The 19,111-nt window shown below is 39.5% G+C and overlaps 1 protein-coding gene across 1 annotated transcript; it reads right to left on the bottom strand.

Annotated features, from left to right (window-relative positions):
• Positions 1-1,130: 1,130 nt before the first annotated feature.
• Positions 1,131-3,416, bottom strand: LOC130975094 (uncharacterized). The gene is made up of 3 exons (XM_057899925.1): positions 2,961-3,416; positions 2,789-2,852; positions 1,131-2,236 (listed from the first exon to the last, which is right to left on the bottom strand). Exons 1-3 carry the CDS (start codon positions 3,414-3,416, stop codon positions 1,131-1,133), a joined length of 1,626 nt encoding a protein of 541 aa, XP_057755908.1.
• Between the last annotated feature and the right edge of the window lie 15,695 nt (positions 3,417-19,111).

The following is a 19,111-nucleotide window of genomic DNA, read 5'->3' on the forward strand; positions in this document are numbered from 1 at the left end:
TGTTTTGAGGTGGGTTGAGGCTTCGGATAGATAAAGAGTGGGTTAGTTAAAACAATGCGTGACGAAGGGTTTAGTGTGCCAAAAGAAGTGTAGAGAGTGGGGGTTTGAATGTAAGGGGTGAGCGTGCACTAAGGTTCACTTATATAGGAGAAATCATGAGTGCATGAAGGGTGTGGATCGCACAAATGTTTCCTTGATGGACGGACGAGGTTGCATACGAAGAGAGGACAAGGATCATCACTTGATGGGGAATGTTGGTTTGGTCTTCAAGAATCTTCTTCTTTCAATGTTGCATGGCAACATTTCCCATGCCTTCCTTTTTGGGACAAGTGTAAAGTTCTCTCCGCGAAGTGGCCGAGCCTCCCCCATTAAATTGTCTAATCAATCCTCATCAATGCTCCTGTTCCTTCCCTATAAAAATAAAATGAGAAAAGTAACAAAAGATATTAAAATAACATAAGAACCTTACGGCTAACATTAATGAAAGGGGAGGAAGATTTGATTGTTTATTTATGAATTCCAACTAACTAACTAGCTGTGTATCTTTATATGCACATTGGTGGCACCATAGGGTGACACCAAACTTAGTTTGGAGCACTGTGATGAAAAGTTGTGTTCAAAGCTTTAAGAATAATGCTTTGAACACCAAACTTGTTCTTTACTATATTCTGCATATAAAAATTTCACACGTGTTCGTCAAGTTTTGGTTGGAATTCATGAATATTGATTTATTCACTACTTCTAAAAGCATGTAAACATGGGTTGCCTCCCATGAAGCACTTCTTTATCGTCACTAGCTTGACGTTACCCCCTTATTATGGTGGTTAGTAATGCTTGAAGTCTTCTCCTCTGGCAGTGGACTTGTATCCGTTGGTTGTATCAATGATCTCTACATGCTCCAAGGAGAGAACTCTGTTGATGGTGAAGACCTTAGGTAGCTGAGATGGTACAGTGGGGAGATTAGGGGGGATATCTGTGAAGTAGGTTGAGATTACTTTATCCCCTGGAGAGAAATCTTCCGTAGGAATCTTCATGTTCCGCCACCCCCTTGGTACCTTCTTCTTTGATGAGCTTTTGTTAATGTCCTCACAAACTTCTGGTGGCTTAGGTTCCTCTAATTTTTCCTTGACCTATGGCACTTGCTGCTGGCCTTGTCCATCAACCCAGTAAATCTCAGGATGAGCTGGTTGTGCTTCAGTGCTTGCTTCTTCCTTTAGTATCTCATGATGCACTTTGCTCGGTTCTTTGTCCTCTTCATATTTTTCCAGTGAGAGTTCAAAAACACTGAAGCTCAGTTGTTCATCATGGATCCTTAATATTAGCTCTCCTTTCTCCACATCTATGAGTGCTCTAGCAGTAGCTAGAAATGGTCTCCCCAATATGATTGGGTGCAGGTGACTCTCTTCCATGTCCAGGATGACAAAGTCTGTTGGGAGAAAGTATTTTCCAACTTTGAGCAATACATTTTCCACCACTCCTACTGCTTGCTTTTGAGTCTTGTCAGCAAGCCTTATGACTACATCTGTAGGTAGTATCTCATTGATCTGCAGCCTTTTTACCAGGGATAGGCGTATTAAGTTGATGCTTGCTCCCAAATCGCAAAGTGCTCTATCAAAATTTGTTTCCCCTATAGCACAAGGGACATTAAAACTCCCTGGGTCTTTTCTTTTCGCAGGCAATTGTGTTTGAATGAGGGTGCTGCAATCCTTGTTCATTACTATAGTCTGGCCCCCCTTGAGTGAGCTCTTCCTGGGAAGTAGTTCCTTCATATACTTGATGAATGCTGGCATTTGCTGAATGACCTTGATGAATGGTATGTTCACATTCAAAGATGCAAATGAGTCTAAGAACCTTGAGTACATTCTCTTTCCCACAGCACCCTTTAGCAGTTGAGGAAATGGTGCATATAGTCTCAGCAGCTCCTGTTGTGAGATTTCTGGTTCTTGTTGGTCTTTCTTCTCCTTCTCTACTAAGGTATTTTCGGGTTGTTCTGACAGCTTGCTTGGCTTGTCTTCAGTCTCCTTGTCATTTGTAGTGACCATATTGCAGTCTTCCCATCTTACTTTCTTCGCTTCACCTCTCGGATTCTTCTCCGTGTCACTTGGGAAGCTATTAGTGGGTCTGGGCATCTTCTCAGACAAATATCCCACTTGGAATTCTAGCTTCTTGATTGCTTCCCCCCGATTCTTCATACTGGCTCTCACCTCCTCTTTGAACACCTTATTGTCTTGAATGTCTTTGCATATGCTTTCAAGTAAGGTTTCAATCTTAGAGATTCTGTCATCAAATGATGGTATGTTGGGGGTAGAGGTAGAAGAGTGAGATGTATTGCTGTGGTTTTGTTGGTATGTTCTCTGTGTGAATTGTTGGGGAGCTGTGTTGTTGGGGTTGTGACGTCTCTGATCTTGGCCTTGGTCTTGTTGATTCCCCCACCCAAAGTTTGGGTGATTCCTCCATCCAGGGTTGTAGGTCTTGGAGTATGGATCATGGTTGTATCTAGGTGAATTCCCAATGTAGTTGGCTTGCTCCTATGTGCCTTCTTCCTCTTCACTTGCTTCCTCTTGAGTTGAAGTGGTGATTGCTGCCACTTGACTTCTCTCCATCTTCTTGGTGAGGTTAGCTAGCTGCTTGGTGATGAGCTTGTTTTGAGCAAGAAGAGCATCTACATTGTTCAGCTCCATTACCCCTCTAGTGTTCCCTCTTTCGGAAGCATAGAAGTAGTCATTCTCAGCTACAGTTTCAATGACATCTATGGCTTCCTCGATGGTCTTCTTCTTATTCAAAGAACCTCCGGATGAATGGTCTACGGCCTTCTTAGATTCATATGACAGTCCTTCATAGAAGATGTGCAGCTGCACCCATTCGTTGAACATATCAGATGGACATCTCCTTGTTAGGTCTTTAAACCTCTCCCATGCTTCATATAGAGTCTCACCATCTTGTTGCCTGAAAGTTTGGACCTCAGCTCTCAGCCGATTGACTCGTTGAGGAGGGTAAAATCTTGCCAAGAATCTGTTCATAACATCATCCCAAGTTGTCAAGCTATCCTTTGGAAAAGACTCCAACCACTTGGTTGCCTTGTCTCTGAGAGAGAATGGGAACAACAACAGTCTATAGACGTCTGGTTGAACGCCATTAGACTTCACTGTGTCACATATTCTCAGGAATGTGTTTAAGTGTTGGTTGGGATCTTCTTGAACACCTCCTCCGAACGAGCAATTGTTCTGAACGAGGGTGATGAGCTGTGGCTTTAGTTCAAAGTTGTTGGCATGGATGGTTGGTTTTTGGATGCTACTTCCGCAGTTCCCTAGGTTTGGGTTAATGTAAGAGCCCAAGACTCTTCTATCTTCCCCACCAGGATTTGCTCTATCTCCTCCACCATGGTTGTGCACCTCTTCCTCACGATGGTCCTCCATGGTTGTTTCAAAGTATTCTTCAAAGTGTTCCTCTTCTTCTTCAGCACCCACTACACGTTTTTCTTTTGCCTCCCTTCTTAATCTTAAGAAGGTTCTCTCAGGTTCAGAATCAAAGGAAGTTGAAGCTCCGCTTCTTCTCCCTGTCATACAACCAACAGAGTACAAGCAAGAAAAGCAATGCAGAAAGTATCTTGTTAGAATAACTTGTTAGTGTCAGTGATGCAATATATCAAACAGTTACTGGGTTAGTGAACGGAATTGTAAATAGCAAAGAAAAACTCAGAAACAGGGGAGGGGAAGAATTAAACTAAGACGGAAAGCAAATTAACCAAACAGAAAATTAAATCAAACAAAATACAAATGCTCAATCTAGTGATCCTCTAATGTAATCATTGTCGATACACAATCAATCCCCGGCAACGGTGCCATAAACTTGATCGGGGTAAAATTTGTCTCTCAACAAATTCCCATTCGGCAAGTGTACCGAATTTGTCGTCAAGTAAAAACTCACAATAGAGTGAGGTCGAATCCCACAGGGATTGATTGATCAAGCAACCTTAATTAAAGGAATAATCTAGTTGAGCGAATCCATGAATAGAGTTGATTGATGGTGTTTTTGTGGAAAAACAAATTTCCAACACACAAATCCAACCGGCAAGTATACCGGGTCGCATCAAGTAATAATAACTCACAAGAGTGAGGTCGATCCCACAGGGATTGATGGATCAAGCAACTTTAGTGGGTGATTAGTTTAGTCAAGCTAACATTGAGTGAAATTGAATGAAAGCATAACCAACAGAATTATAAATGACAAGAAATTTAAAGTGGCAGAAAGTAAAATTGCAAGTAACTTAAAGAACAAGAAAGTAAAATAGCTTAATCTTAAATTGCAAGAAAAGTAAATTGCATGAAAAGTAAAGGGGGTTGGGTGCTGGAAATTAAAGAGAGCAGTAAAGCAAATCGTAGAACAATTGCAGGGAGATTAAATTGCTTAAAATTAAATTGGAAGCAATAGGAACAGAAAGGTAAAAATGCAGATGAAATAATAGCAGAAAAGTAAATCAGCAAGAAAGCTCAATTCAAATATGAAATCTAAAAAGACAAATGAGGATCTCAGGAAATCAAAGAGACTAGAGAACAAGTCTAGATCTCAATTCCTTCCATGATCCAACCAAGAACAATTGCAGAAGGAAAGAAGAAAAATAAATTGCAGAATTAAAGAGAAGATGAAGCAGTATGTGAATTTCAATTATGCAGAAAAAGTAAACAAGAGATCTCAAGATGAGAATGAAACAGAATTCCTCCAATCTCACTCAAGATTCAAAACAGATAAGAAAACTAAAGGAGAGAACTATCTATTCCTAATGGAGCCGGCCTCAAATATTCTCTACTCGGGCCTTCTACAATAGATGAAAATGATGCCTTTATATAGGCTTTAAAAATGAAAAATGAAAATGAAATTAAAACAAATTACAAAAATGAAAATCCTAATTTAATTGATCCATGTGCCTTTGAGTGATGATGTGGGCTTAGCTTGCTTTGGATTTGAGGAGAAATGGGTTTGGTTGGCCTTGTTTCAATTTGGTGAGGAATTGAATTAAATTGAATTTTGGTTGATTTTTGGCCCATAACACTCCCAGGAGGCTGCCCTGCCCTTGTGGAGGGCAGGGCAGAAAATTGGTGCATGGTGCGTGCTTTTGTTGCGGCCTTGTTGAGGATTGGTGCGCCAAAGTTGTGTTGGTGCGCGCGCTTGGTGCGTGAGAGGCTGCCCTGCCCGCGCCAAGGGCAGGGCAGGAAGAGTTTGATGCGCCAGGATTGAGGAGTGCGCGCGCTTGGTGCTGCCAGGGGAGGAAATTGGTGCGCCAAATTTGTTGCTTGGTGCGCCAAGTTCTTGTGCCATCCAAATGCTGCCCTGCCCACGCCAAGGGCAGGGCAATGTTCCTTCCTTCACGTCCCAAGTTCGAATCACGAAGGAGGCAAACACGCTACATCATTTTCCTTGGCTTCTTTTTGCTTATTTTTGTCCCTTAAAGATGCCTCTCGTTCCTGCCCCAATTTTGCGCCAAATATGGATTTCTATATATTGTTGGAAAGCTCTGAATGTCAGCTTTCCAACACAACTGGAAGCACATCAATTGGACTTCTGTAGCTCAAGTTATAGCCCTTTGAAGGAGGCATGGTCATGCTGTTAGCGCCCAGATTTTAACTTAGCCAAAATTTGCTTCATCCTCACTTTGCTTCATTATGACTCTGCCCTGCCCTTGGCAAGGGCAGGATCGTGTGCGTGCTGGCTGCTTCCTCTTTGATTTTGTCATGGGCCGCGCTTTTAAAAGCGTGGCCTAAAGCTCCAAAGTGTACCCCAACTTCAAAGTGTGTCCCAAAGCTCTTTTTTTCTCCTTTTTTTGTGCTTCTTTGCTTCTTTTTCTTCTTATTTCCTACAAGATTTATAAAATTAAAAGATCAAGGAAATCTATCATTTAAGTACAAAAGCATTCAATATTTAAGCACAAATCATCAATTTCTTGTATGAAAAAGCATAGAAAATGGGTATATGATGGCTTGTCATCACAACACCAAACTTAAATCTTGCTTGTCCCCAAGCAAGAAAATAATCATGCAATAGAAATTGACAATCCAAGGTAAGAAGAGTAGCAAGTTAATGTTCATGGCAAGCTAGTTTTCTATGCATGCTACAATTACAAAAGAGATGTAAATGATTGATGCTTCTATCTAGCTTATTTTATGAAATCTTTTTCTTATAATTCTTCCTTGAAACAAGCTTTTGATTTTTTTTTTTTTTAGCTTCTCCTTTTGGGTGCTTTGCCCCATGAGTTAATAACAAAGCTACGACTTCTAAATGCTTTGTTTTCAAGTATTACCACTTGATACATAAGCACCACAAGCATTTAATTAGAGGACTTCATTAAGCACATTTTTTTCTTTTCTTTTCTTGACTCTCTAATCATTGATGCTCAGAGCCTTGAGCTTTGAGGGAGTGCTTTTGCACTTGAGCCTAGCCTTGACTTCTAAGTGTTTTGTTTTCAAGCATTTGGCTTGATACATAAACACCACAAGCACTTAGCAAATAAATTGCCATTGGTACTCAGAGCCTTCAGCTTTCTCATTCTTTCCCTTTTTCTTTTCTTGCTTTAATTGTATTTGCTTCTTCAAGGTTTTCATGATTTCAAAAGATTTCACAAAATGTACTAGATGAAAAACTTCAATTAAATAAAATCCAATGCAATTGAGCAACAATCAATCATACTAGCTATCCAATACTTGTATGCACATGCTAAATTCTTCTTTAATGCCTTGTTTGTTTATGATCATGATGCTTTTTTGCTTTTGGATTCACAAAACTCAAGTTGGTAGTCATAATGTCACAGCACCATGTTTCAATCAAATTCAAGCTATGCTTAATCATACCACACATGTACACAGAAAATATAAAGACAATCATGCAATTTAAAGTGCTAGAAACAAATGAGAGGAAAAGGAACTTTACAACCTTGTAGTCCATCTTCTCTATTGTTGTCATTTTCCTCCCATTCTTCTCTTTCCCATACCAAATCAGAATGCTTGCTCTTCCTCAAGCAACAATTAGAACAATGGTGGTGGGGTCTAAAATGGATCATGAATGTCTTACACAAAAGGATGTCAGTAGCATGTGTGTTTAGGCAAGCAAGATTAAGATAACAATCAAGGCACAGAGAAATAAAAACACTATGATTGCAAACATAAGATGGTGTGCATGATACATTGCATAAAAATATAAGTGGCACACCAAACTCAGTGTGACACTTTCACTTGGAATTGATGCAAGTATCTTGTAAGGATTGGAACCAAATTTTGTTGCATAGCAACACCAAACTTAGAATACAACCATATGTCAATTTATTTGAATTAAAACTAAACAAAAGAAACTGTTATATGTTAAATACAATCACCAAGCCAAGAATCTGTCATGAATAAAGCTCTCTTGGTAAAGTATTAACAAACACAGTAAATAAGCAAACTAAAATGAAAGCAAACAGAAAAATGACTAAAAAAAAATAGAATGAAAAAGTGTCAAATTAAAAGAAAAAAAATAAAACTGCAGAGGCATTATGATTATGCAGACAAGTAGTGTTGCTTGAATGAATTGCATAGAAAAATAAGTGGCACACCAAACTTAGAATCTTGGTGTGTCACTTTCATTTTTGATTTGATGCAATCATCCAAAAAGATTGAAAACAATTTTGTTGCAAGGCAACACCAAACTTAGAATGTAACCATATGCCCATTTATTGAATTTAAACAAAGTAAAGAACAAAAACAAAGCAGAGAAGAAATTATACCTACGGTTGGGTTACCTCCCAACAAGTGCTCTTTTAGTGTCATTAGCTTGACATGTTGTTCTTCACTTTCTTCCTCTTCTTCCAATTAGTTAAGAGGAATGACCTCAAGGGGGGAGAAGATTCAGCTACTGTCCCTTGTCTTGGCCTTTCCTCAGCAAGCTTTCTTTTGCAAATGTCTTGATTGATTTTGCTTGCTGGATTAGGGACAGAATTGGTGTTCTTGTCAATTGCCTTCACTTCCTTGAGTCCAAGTCTTGGTGGTTGTGTAATTGTTGGAGTTTTGTCTTTCATGAGCCTCTCTGTTTCCCTTGAGTTTGGACGTTCTTGATTGTCCCCCTCACTAGCTTGTTCTTCCCCTTCCTCTTTTACACTCAACATTTGCTTTAGTAGCTCTTTCATGGAGGAGGTTTGTTGATTTTCCCAAGCTTTCTTCATCTCCTCTTCATACCTTTCAATCATGGATTCAAGTGTTGAGAGTTGTTGGGTCAGGAAAGTTTGTGAGAGTTGTGAGTCTTCATGTTCCCTTGTCATCTCAAGTGCAATTTCATTTTCAACTACCTTGTTCTTCATTGAAAGTTCACTTGATACAATAGCCTCCTCATCTTGCTCTTCCTTCATTGAAATTTCAATTGATATAGGAACCTCTTCTTCCTCTTCTTCACTCACAGATTGTTCTTCATCCTTAAAACTTGGTGATCCTGAATGAATCTTCCTTTGCTCTACATGCCCTTCTGTTTTTTTGAGGAGGAATTTTTGTTCTGTCCAGCGTTGTTTTTGTTCTTCCATAATTTGTTCTTGTCTTTCCAATAATTCTCTGGACTTTTGAAGGGGATCCTCAGCCACTAGCTCAAAGGATAAAGGTTGAGAGTAATTTTGTGGTTGGTGAGATGAGTTGTATGGATCTTGGAGGAAATTTTGTGTTGAGGCATAATCAAATGATGAAGAATTTTGAAATGAGAAACTGGGAAGTAAGGGTGGATAATTTTTCATGTGATTTGACTGCTCAGAATTTGCAGTTTCTTGGTGATACTCCCATCCACCATGAGGATAATGATATGAATCATTTTGTGGTGGTGGTTGGTATCCCTCATAATTCTCTTGCTCATCTTGGGGTTCTGAAGCAAACCTCCATGGATTGGAGTGCTCAGAATTTGTGTCTTCCTGGTGGTATTCCCAACCATAATTAGAATAATGACTTGAATCATATTGTGATGGTGGGTAATATCCCATGAAGTTTGTTTGATTAAAAGATGAGGTGAACTCCATTTGAATTTTTTAGAACACAACACCAATGAAAATTGAAATTACTCATATCAGATATGAGTTTTGCTTAGTGAGGCAAAAACACAAACACCTTGATTTCATCTTTAAAACAGAGAATAAAAACAAAAAAATGCTTGATCTAGACTTCTCACCCACTTAATCATTGTCGATCTAATCAATCCCCGGCAACGGCGCCAAAAACTTGATGGTGTTTTTGTGGAAAAACAAATTTCCAACACACAAATCCAACCGGCAAGTATACCGGGACGCATCAAGTAATAATAACTCACAAGAGTGAGGTCGATCCCACAGGGATTGATGGATCAAGCAACTTTAGTGGGTGATTAGTTTAGTCAAGCTAACATTGAGTGAAATTGAATGAAAGCATAACCAACAGAATTGTAAATGACAAGAAATTTAAAGTGGCAGAAAGTAAAATTGCAAGTAACTTAAAGAACAAGAAAGTAAAATAGCTTAATCTTAAATTGCAAGAAAAGTAAATTGCATGAAAAGTAAAGGGGGTTGGGTGCTGGAAATTAAAGAGAGCAGTAAAGCAAATCGTAGAACAATTGCAGGGAGATTAAATTGCTTAAAATTAAATTGGAAGCAATAGGAACAGAAAGGTAAAAATGCAGATGAAATAACAGCAGAAAAGTAAATCAGCAAGAAAGCTCAATTCAAATATGAAATCTAAAAAGACAAATGAGGATCTCAGGAAATCAAAGAGACTAGAGAACAAGTCTAGATCTCAATTCCTTCCTTGATCCAACCAAGAACAATTGCAGAAGGAAAGAAGAAAAATAAATTGCAGAATTAAAGAGAAGATGAAGCAGTATGTGAATTTCAATTATGCAGAAAAAGTAAACAAGAGATCTCAAGATGAGAATGAAACAGAATTCCTCCAATCTCACTCAAGATTCAAAACAGATAAGAAAACTAAAGGAGAGAACTATCTATTCCTAATGGAGCCGGCCTCAAATATTCTCTACTCGGGCCTTCTACAATAGATGAAAATGATGCCTTTATATAGGCTTTAAAAATGAAAAATGAAAATGAAATTAAAACAAATTACAAAAATGAAAATCCTAATTTAATTGATCCATGTGCCTTTGAGTGATGATGTGGGCTTAGCTTGCTTTGGATTTGAGGAGAAATGGGTTTGGTTGGCCTTGTTTCAATTTGGTGAGGAATTGAATTAAATTGAATTTTGGTTGATTTTTGGCCCATAACACTCCCAGGAGGCTGCCCTGCCCTTGTGGAGGGCAGGGCAGAAAATTGGTGCATGGTGCGTGCTTTTGGTGCGGCCTTGTTGAGGATTGGTGCGCCAAAGTTGTGTTGGTGCGCGCGCTTGGTGCGTGAGAGGCTGCCCTGCCCGCGCCAAGGGCAGGGCAGGAAGAGTTTGATGCGCCAGGATTGAGGAGTGCGCGCGCTTGGTGCTGCCAGGGGAGGAAATTGGTGCGCCAAATTTGTTGCTTGGTGCGCCAAGTTCTTGTGCCATCCAAATGCTGCCCTGCCCACGCCAAGGGCAGGGCAATGTTCCTTCCTTCACGTCCCAAGTTCGAATCACGGAGGAGGCAAACACGCTACATCATTTTCCTTGGCTTCTTTTTGCTTATTTTTGTCCCTTAAAGATGCCTCTCGTTCCTGCCCCAATTGTGCGCCAAATATGGATTTCTATATATTGTTGGAAAGCTCTGAATGTCAGCTTTCCAACGCAACTGGAAGCACATCAATTGGACTTCTGTAGCTCAAGTTATAGCCCTTTGAAGGAGGCATGGTCATGCTGTTAGCGCCCAGATTTTAACTTAGCCAAAATTTGCTTCATCCTCACTTTGCTTCATTATGACTCTGCCCTGCCCTTGGCAAGGGCAGGATCGTGTGCGTGCTGGCTGCTTCCTCTTTGATTTTGTCATGGGCCGCGCTTTTAAAAGCGTGGCCTAAAGCTCCAAAGTGTACCCCAACTTCAAAGTGTGTCCCAAAGCTCTTTTTTTCTCCTTTTTTTGTGCTTCTTTGCTTCTTTTTCTTCTTATTTCCTACAAGATTTATAAAATTAAAAGATCAAGGAAATCTATCATTTAAGTACAAAAGCATTCAATATTTAAGCACAAATCATCAATTTCTTGTATGAAAAAGCATAGAAAATGGGTATATGATGGCTTGTCATCATTGATAATCGCAGAAATTAAAATGGCAGAAAAGTAAATGACTGAAAGTAAATAGCAGAATTGTAAATGGGAATGGGGGAATTGCTCATAAAAGTATATTGCAGAAAATAAAGAGAATGGGTAAGATCATAAATGGGGAGTTCATTGGGTTTAGGAGATGTTGCATTCTCCGGATCAATTTCATTTTCATCTCTTCCTCAATCAATGCACTCATTGATCTCCTTGGCAATCTTAAGTGATTGAATCACAATTTCTTGCAATTCAATCTCTCAAATCTTGATCAATAGCCAATTCCTTGGTCAATTGCTCATGAGAAGAGATGAAGTGTGGTCACTGATTATACCACATGCACTTCCCAAATCAAATGCTTAGAAGGTTATAGCCACATACCCATCCACACTCAATTTGGTCCAGCATGAGAAAGCATTTCTAGCTAATCTCTTCATTCCTCTTTCAAGGATCCGAAGAGATCCATGTTTGAATAGCTTGTTTTCCAAGATAACTATCCAATTGGATGAGGATCGAAAGCTTTCAAGTAAAATCAAAAGGAAAGATAGAAGAAGAATAAGAAAATTAGTATTGATCCATCAACTACAACAGAGCTCCCTAACCCAATGAAAGGGTTTTAGTTGTTCATAGCTCTAGAAATCAAAATCAAAGATGGAGAATACATGATAAAGCTAGAAGTACAAAGAAAGTAAATACAAAGAGTAGTTCTCTGTCCTAGCTCCTTCCAAAGGTCCTCTCTCTTTCAAAACTACTCCTATATATACTACTCTTCTCAGCTTCTAGTTAGCTCTTCAAGTCTTGGGCCTCTGGATCTTTGAGTTTGAAGCAGTTCCTTTCTTCAATTGGGCTTGGCTTACTTGCAGAGAGATAGTGTGAAGTGGGCATAGACTTTAGCTCAAGACGTTAGGGGTTTTTATCATTTAGTGAAAAATACAAGTTCGAGAACATTAGTGACACTTAACATTGTCGCTAACTTTGCCATGCACCCCTTTGCCTCACGTTAAAGCTCACGTTAACTAGGTTAACGTGGCTTTTAACGTTGCCTTGTTAGCCCTCGAGAACGTTAGTGACGCTCAACATTGTCACTAACGTTCAAGTGTGCCCCTTCTTGCTTCACGTTAAAGCTCACGTTAACTAGGTTAACGTGGCTTCTAACGTGGCTTTTGCCAACCTTCGAGAACGTTAGTGACACTCAACATTGTCACTAACGTTCAAGTGTGCCCCTAGGTCTCACGTTAGAGTCCACGTTAACTAGGTTAACGTGGCTTCTAACGTGGCCATTCTTAGCCATCCCAACGTTAGTGACAATGTTGAGTGTCACTAACGTTGGCTCATTCTTCATTCCTCATCGTTAGATTCCACGTTAACCAAGTTAACATGGAAGTCAACGTGGCTCTTAGGGGTTGTGTGGTTGCTCCAACGTTAGTGACAATGTTGAGTGTCACTAACGTTTTCGACAACTCTCCATCTCTTACGTTAGCTCCCACGTTAACCAAGTTAACGTGGGAGTTAACGTGGCTCTTTGCACCTTAGGCCAACGTTAGTGACAATGTTGAGTGTCACTAACGTTGGCTTTTCTTCACCCTTTAACGTTAGAGGCCACGTTAACTAGGTTAACGTGGCTTCTAACGTGGCCATTTGTGAGCAATTGCCAACGTTAATGACAATATTGAGTGTCACTAACGTTGGCTCAACTTCTCTTCTCCACGTTAGAGTTTACGTTAACTTAGTTAACATGACTCTTTAACGTGGGCATTGATGGCTTTTGAGAGTATTTTTGGCAATTACTTTTCTCCTTAACTTTGCAAGTTACCTCCCATTCCTTGCTTCCTTTGGTCCTGAAATCAAGCAATAGAGTGCATCAAAGTTCTAGTCTAAGTCATGGGTAATGCAATATACAATTTTGTCATTAAAATCATGTAAAATCCTCATGAAACAATGTAAAATGCACAATGTATGCTTGAATCAAGGTTTGAGTGAATATCTGCCGAAAACTAACTTATTTCCTAAGAAAATGCATAAAATTACCTAAAAACAGTAAAGAAAAGGTCAGTGAAACTGGCCAAAATGCCCTGGCATCAGAGGCTGAGCCTCAGATGGTACACACTATTGAGGAACTAAATGAAGAAGATATTCAAGAAGAGGCTGGAAGCACATTGTTGCACGCCTTTCTTATGGGAAGAAAGTCTGAAATACCACACCCTTATAAGACCAAAAAGGAGACCAAGGACGAGCACTGCTCATAGTCCTTGGAAGGCTCTAAGAAGTTGTACATCAATATTCCTCTTACTGAGTTGTTTGAGAAAGTGCATCCCTATAGGGTCCTCACAGAAAGCCTGATGCTCTATGGGAAGGAGACCTTAAAAGAAGGTGAGACAGTAGTCTTCACCAAGGAGGCCGAACCTCATGAGCATGCTACTGAGGGACTTAAACCAATCAAGGACCAATAGGATCCTAAGAATTCCATTGAGCACATCCCTATAGAAGAGAAGGAACCTCAAGTTGATTCTTCTCTGGGCGTGAAAGAGGAGCCTGTGATTACCACAGAGCACGCCCTTGCAGAGCCTCAAGAGCCTCAAGAGCTACCTTTCCTTGACGTGCAGAAAGAACTGGCAGATGAGTAGTTGGCTCGTTTCCCAGCAGCCCTTAAGGGGCTGCAAGTCAATATCTCTTTTAGAGAGTTATTGGAAAAGAAGACTCCCTACACAGCCTATCTAAAAGGTATTTTTTTTGAAAAGAAGGACCTAAGGGGTGATGAAATAGAGGTACTTACTGAGAAGTACAGTATCCTAATTCAGAATGAGCTGCCAAGGAAGATGCCAGATCCAGGGAGCTTTCAGATCCTATGGACTACTGGAAAGCTCATGTAACAACCCCGATTTTCGAGTACGCGGATCTTTTCTATAGGCACGAATTTCTCTGGAAGATCAGTAAAGGGAACACCTCTGCTGTATCATCAAGCATTTCAATCCTCATTGTCATTATGCCATCTTTAAGCCAAAACCTCTTTTGAGGCAAGCTCAACAACGGGGCCACGGAGAACCTTGTTTTTGAACCGTATCGGTTAGGAGTTTTGATTCTAGTTTTCGTAAATAGGCTCAGTTTGACGAACCGGACTCGATTCATGATAGAAGAAAGATAATAGTATAATATTATCATTATATTAGTATTAGAAGTTGCTTGAAAGATATTATAAGGTTACCTAGTCTGTTTTAGTTAAAAACAGGAAATGGGTTTAACCAGGTTTACGGTTTACTGGTGCAGCTTAGCACCAGCACTCTCTGATGACTTTAGCAATGCTAAGGGCTCATCATACATGTTTTATTCTCATAATAAATATGTTACTAGTGTCATTTATGCTAGTAGCTCAGAAAATAATTTTTAGAGATATTTTTACAAGTGTTCCGATACACCTAGTTTTAGTTGTTATACACCTGAGATATTTTAATATTATTTTAATCCACCTCCAAGCCAACCAATCACAACTCACCTTACACCCCCAAGACCTCCAAGGCTGTCTCGTTTCATCATTTTGGCCGAAAATAACAAGAGAGAAAAGAGAGAAACCTTCATGAACACTTAATCTTCAAAGCTTGATTTCTTCTGAACTAAAACTCAAATCAAAACTCCGATTTCACCTAAATGATCCTCTCTTCTTTCTCTACATAACCATATAACATATCAACGCTGGAAATAAGGTGAGATGGCTGTCTCCCTCCCTCTTCAATTCGGTTTTCAAGGAAAACCATGTAAACATGTGTTTTCTTGATGTTTTTCCTTAGGAATCATGCTTAACTTGACTTGAGGGCCAAGAAACGTGAATTTCCAGCAAGTCTAAGGTGAGATATCTCTTCCTAACATAATGAGTGAGATTTGATCAGTTGAGAGTTTTTGGATTTAAAGTTGTTCTTGATGTGATTTAGGAGGAAAAAGTGCTTAAGGACCACCTGAAAGTTTGATTGAATTAGGAGCAGCAAAACCAGGTAGGGTGTCACGAAATTAATCTTGATTATTTGTGTTTGAGATGTGTGAATGTTGTATTATTTGGTTGTGCTAAAAATTGGTTGCATATATGATTGATTCTTGGTGAAAATTTGGTGAAATTCTGATGAAATTTGATGAAATTTAAGCTTTAAAGTTCATGTTCTTGGGCAGCTGGGAAAACGAAACCCTAAGCTTAAATTGAGGTTCAATTTGTGTTGAAATCATGTAGAAAAGATGGGGTTTTAGTGGCTGCTAATTTATTATGAATTATAGTAAAAATCGGTTGCTGAAAAGACTGAAAAATGGGTAAAAACAGAGAAAGAATCTGAAGAATTTATGAAGAACATGAAGAACACTTTGAGTGTGATCAAGAACAATGAAGAACAGGCCTTAGATCTTAAAAAGGGCAAGGAAGTAAAATTTTTGGTGTTTTAGGGGTTGTCTGGTAATTTCTGAAAGTTAGGGTGGTAAAAGTAGAAATATTAAAAGTTACGGGTGGTAAAAAGTGAATTTTAAAGGTTAAAGGTTAAAGTAAAGTTAATTTTCGAAAATATATTATTAAAATAATAAATAATAATAAAATATTAAATAATAATATTTAATTAAAAATAACATTTTAATAAAAATAATAAAATAATGCAGAAAAGGCAGTTTTCTGTAAAAGTTTTAGAAAGACAACTTTAAGTGCAGAATCTCATAATTACCTTCATGAAACACTTAGGGAGTGGTAATAACATGTTAGTGAGGCAAAGATAAAGAAAAGATAAAAAGTTAAAGAAAAGATAAAAATCGAAGAAAAAGTCTGTAATGTTTTAATGACAGAAAAACAGATAGAATTAGTGAACGAACTAGGGCAACATAGTTAGTCCTTGAGTTGCGACTAGGGTTAAGTATTATATGAAAAGTTAAACTGTTTCAGTATAGACTTAATGAACCTATACTTGGGACAGGCTAACTATTCATACCGAAATTTACATAAGCTTTAAATACATATGTTAAGCAGAGAAACCAGAGCAGAGTAAAGAAACACAGAGAACAGAGTAACCAGAGCAGAATAGAGGGATACAGAGAAAAGAGTAATCTGAGCAAAGTAAAAAGACATAGAGAAGAGAGTAATGTGACAAAGAGAAATGGTTTGAGTTAAGATGTTGTAAAAGTAAAAGCTGTAGAGTTTCTATAGCATGATTGAACAGAGAAAGAAAGAGGTACAGCATAAGAATGTGAAAGTGATGATGAATAATGAGAATGTTAATGAATGATGATAATGAGAATGATTATGTAAGAATCTGCTGCAGAGAGGCAGTCAAATAGATGGTGGTACAACCACTGGAACGCTTTCTTGGGATACCTTGCTATAATGCTTTGCTGTAAGACAGAGGTTGCTTACAGAGGTATCAAGATGAATGTGCTCCTGTAAGACAGAGGTTGCTTACAGTGAGTGTGTTGTTGCTCCTGTAAGACAGAGGTTGCTTACAGTGAGTATGTTGTTGCTCCTGTAAGACAGAGGTTGCTTACAGTGAGTCTGTTGGGCGTATATCGGCTAATAAGTTTCGCCCTGCAAGACAAAGGTTGCTTGCAGTGGATACCCTGCAAGACAAAGGTTGCTTGCAGTGGATATTGCCAACAGGAAAGCCTTATCTAGACAGAGGTTGCTGGGTAACGTCGGGAGCGGGTATGTAACCGACAGATGAGCTCATTACCTACATTAGGGCTAGACATGCATCATACTTGGTTGTGCATTTTCTCTATTATGATTGTTGCATGAATGTATGCTTTCTTTGTTTGTATTCTATTCTCTGTGTTTGTGTCTGTGTTTTACTTTCTTGTATTCTTCTGTTTGTGATCTTTTTCTGTTTTTTCTATTTTCTCTATTTATCTGTCTTCTGTTTACTACTTCTCTATATTCTGCTATTTGTCTGCTAAACAACACAAAATTAATGAACGTAACTAATAACCCCGGTCCTACTAAGAACTCCCCAGTTCTTACCCTTTCTCTCTCCCTTCCCCCTCCAGATGGAAGCATGAGTACCCTTCCGTAGTTCGCTGATGACCGTTCGTAAAGAGAATTCCGCTCTAGGTAGTCTTCTGAGTCTAGGGTGAATCTCTTTATCTATGTATATGTATATACTGTGAGACCAGCCAACGTCTGCACCCCGTTCGTATGCGCACTTTAACCTGAATCCTGTGTACGAGACTTCCGTTGTGTGGCTACTTGATGAGGTACCAGAGGGACGTCCTATGGCAATGTCTGATCGTGCAGAGGAATAGAAGATGATGTCCTACCTTTGGTGACGTTCACTTGACTTGAGTTTTGAAGACTTAGAACGTACTTTCCCTCGCTTTAGTAGTTTAGAGGGACTAGGCGAGTATAGAGTCTAGGCTAGCCTCGGTGCCAGCTTAGGGACTTCTTGAACAGGTCAGGACCTGGGATGTTGTATATATATATATATATATGTATATAGATATTATTTAGCTATATCTAAGGGTGTTCTAACTAAAAGTCTATACTCTAATAAAGGCTGGATCACTGAATCTTGTTAGCTCCTTGTGATGTATTTATGTGTGGTTGTTTATAACTGTTTTATCTGTTATTATTTGTGAATTGATTATAAATGATTATGTTTATTAATCCAAACGTTTTCAAAAAAAAATACACCTCGCAAATTAACTACGCTTTTAACAACGAATCAGGCTCATATGATAAATAATAGATAATAACTAGGAAGACAAATTGGTAGCGCTCAATTTCCGGTGTGTCCTAGGCATACTGAAAATTGGGTCGTTACAGCTCACTTTTGATAAACCCTTGTATGATCTTGGCTTGAGTTTAAATCTGATACAAGCTGCATCTGACAACACTCAAGAAGCTTCTTCTAAAGTAGAAGCTTATGACCCTGATCAACCCTCCATGGAGGAGGTGAATTACATGAGAGAACCCTATGGGAACACCTACAAGCCTTCATAGAGGAACTATCCTAACCTTTCATGGAAGGATCAACAGAAGCCTCAGCAAGGCTTCAACAATAATCAAGGTGGAAGGAACCAGAATAGGTTCAACAATAGACCACCATTCCCATCTTCTCAAGGGAACATGGAAACCCCTATGCAGAGCCTTTCTGACTTAGTTACTCTGGTTTCCAGCCTTTCTAAGACCACTCATAGTTTTATGAATGAAACAAGGTCCTCCATTAGAAATTTAGAGGTACATGTTGGTCAACTGAGCAAGAAGATCCCTGAGACTCCTCCTGACACTCTTCTAAGCAACACTTAGGTGAACCCAAGAGAAGAGTGCAAGGCTATCACCTCTGAGGTTGAGACCAAATCTGGAGAGATTGGGAAGGTATTGAACGCCAGTGATGAAGCCCTCACTAGGCGTTCAACGCCCACATTGGCAGCAAGCCTAGCACTGAACGCCAGTGAGGAAGCCCTCACTGGGCATTCAATGGCCATCCTGGCTGCAGAGCTTGCGTTGAACGCCAGCTAGGAAGCACTGGCTGGGTGTTCAACGCCCAAACATGCAGGAACTCTGGCGCTGACTGGGCGTTCAATGCCCAAACATGCAGGGATTCTGGCTTAACGCCAGTGAAGAACCCTTCACTGGGCTTTCAATGCCCAACTAAATAGAGAAGCTGGCATGGAACGCCAGCCAGGATACCCCTACTGGGTGTTCAACTCCTAAAAAGATAAGGGAACTAGCGTTTAACGCCAGTAAGGGTGTACGGCATGGGCATTCAACACCCAAAGAGCCATCAGAGCTAGCATTAAACGCCAGAAAGGTACACCCTCTGAGTGCTCAATTCCCACTCAAGAAATCTCTATCCAAGAACTAAAGTAAGCCAAGGCTCATATAGAGACCATAGAGGTTCCTTTGCATGCACTTCTGTAGTGCATGAGTTCTGATGAACACTCATCCTCTGATAACGATGAAGACACTAGA

The sequence above is a fragment of the Arachis stenosperma genome, chromosome 4 (genome assembly GCF_014773155.1).
Source record: "Arachis stenosperma cultivar V10309 chromosome 4, arast.V10309.gnm1.PFL2, whole genome shotgun sequence".
NCBI classification, from domain to species: Eukaryota; Viridiplantae; Streptophyta; class Magnoliopsida; order Fabales; family Fabaceae; genus Arachis; species Arachis stenosperma.

Bases quoted from the DNA above. Each gene is read 5' to 3' on its own strand.
- LOC130975094 (XM_057899925.1), bottom strand. From the start codon at position 3,416: ATGGAGGACCATCGTGAGGAAGAGGTGCACAACCATGGTGGAGGAGAT. The intron at 2,853-2,960 runs GTCCAAACTTTC...GAATGGGTGCAG, and splicing joins TCAATCGGCTGAGAGCTGAG to CTGCACATCTTCTATGAAGG. The intron at 2,237-2,788 runs GTTCTTTGAATA...GCATATGCAAAG, and splicing joins CGTAGACCATTCATCCGGAG to ACATTCAAGACAATAAGGTG.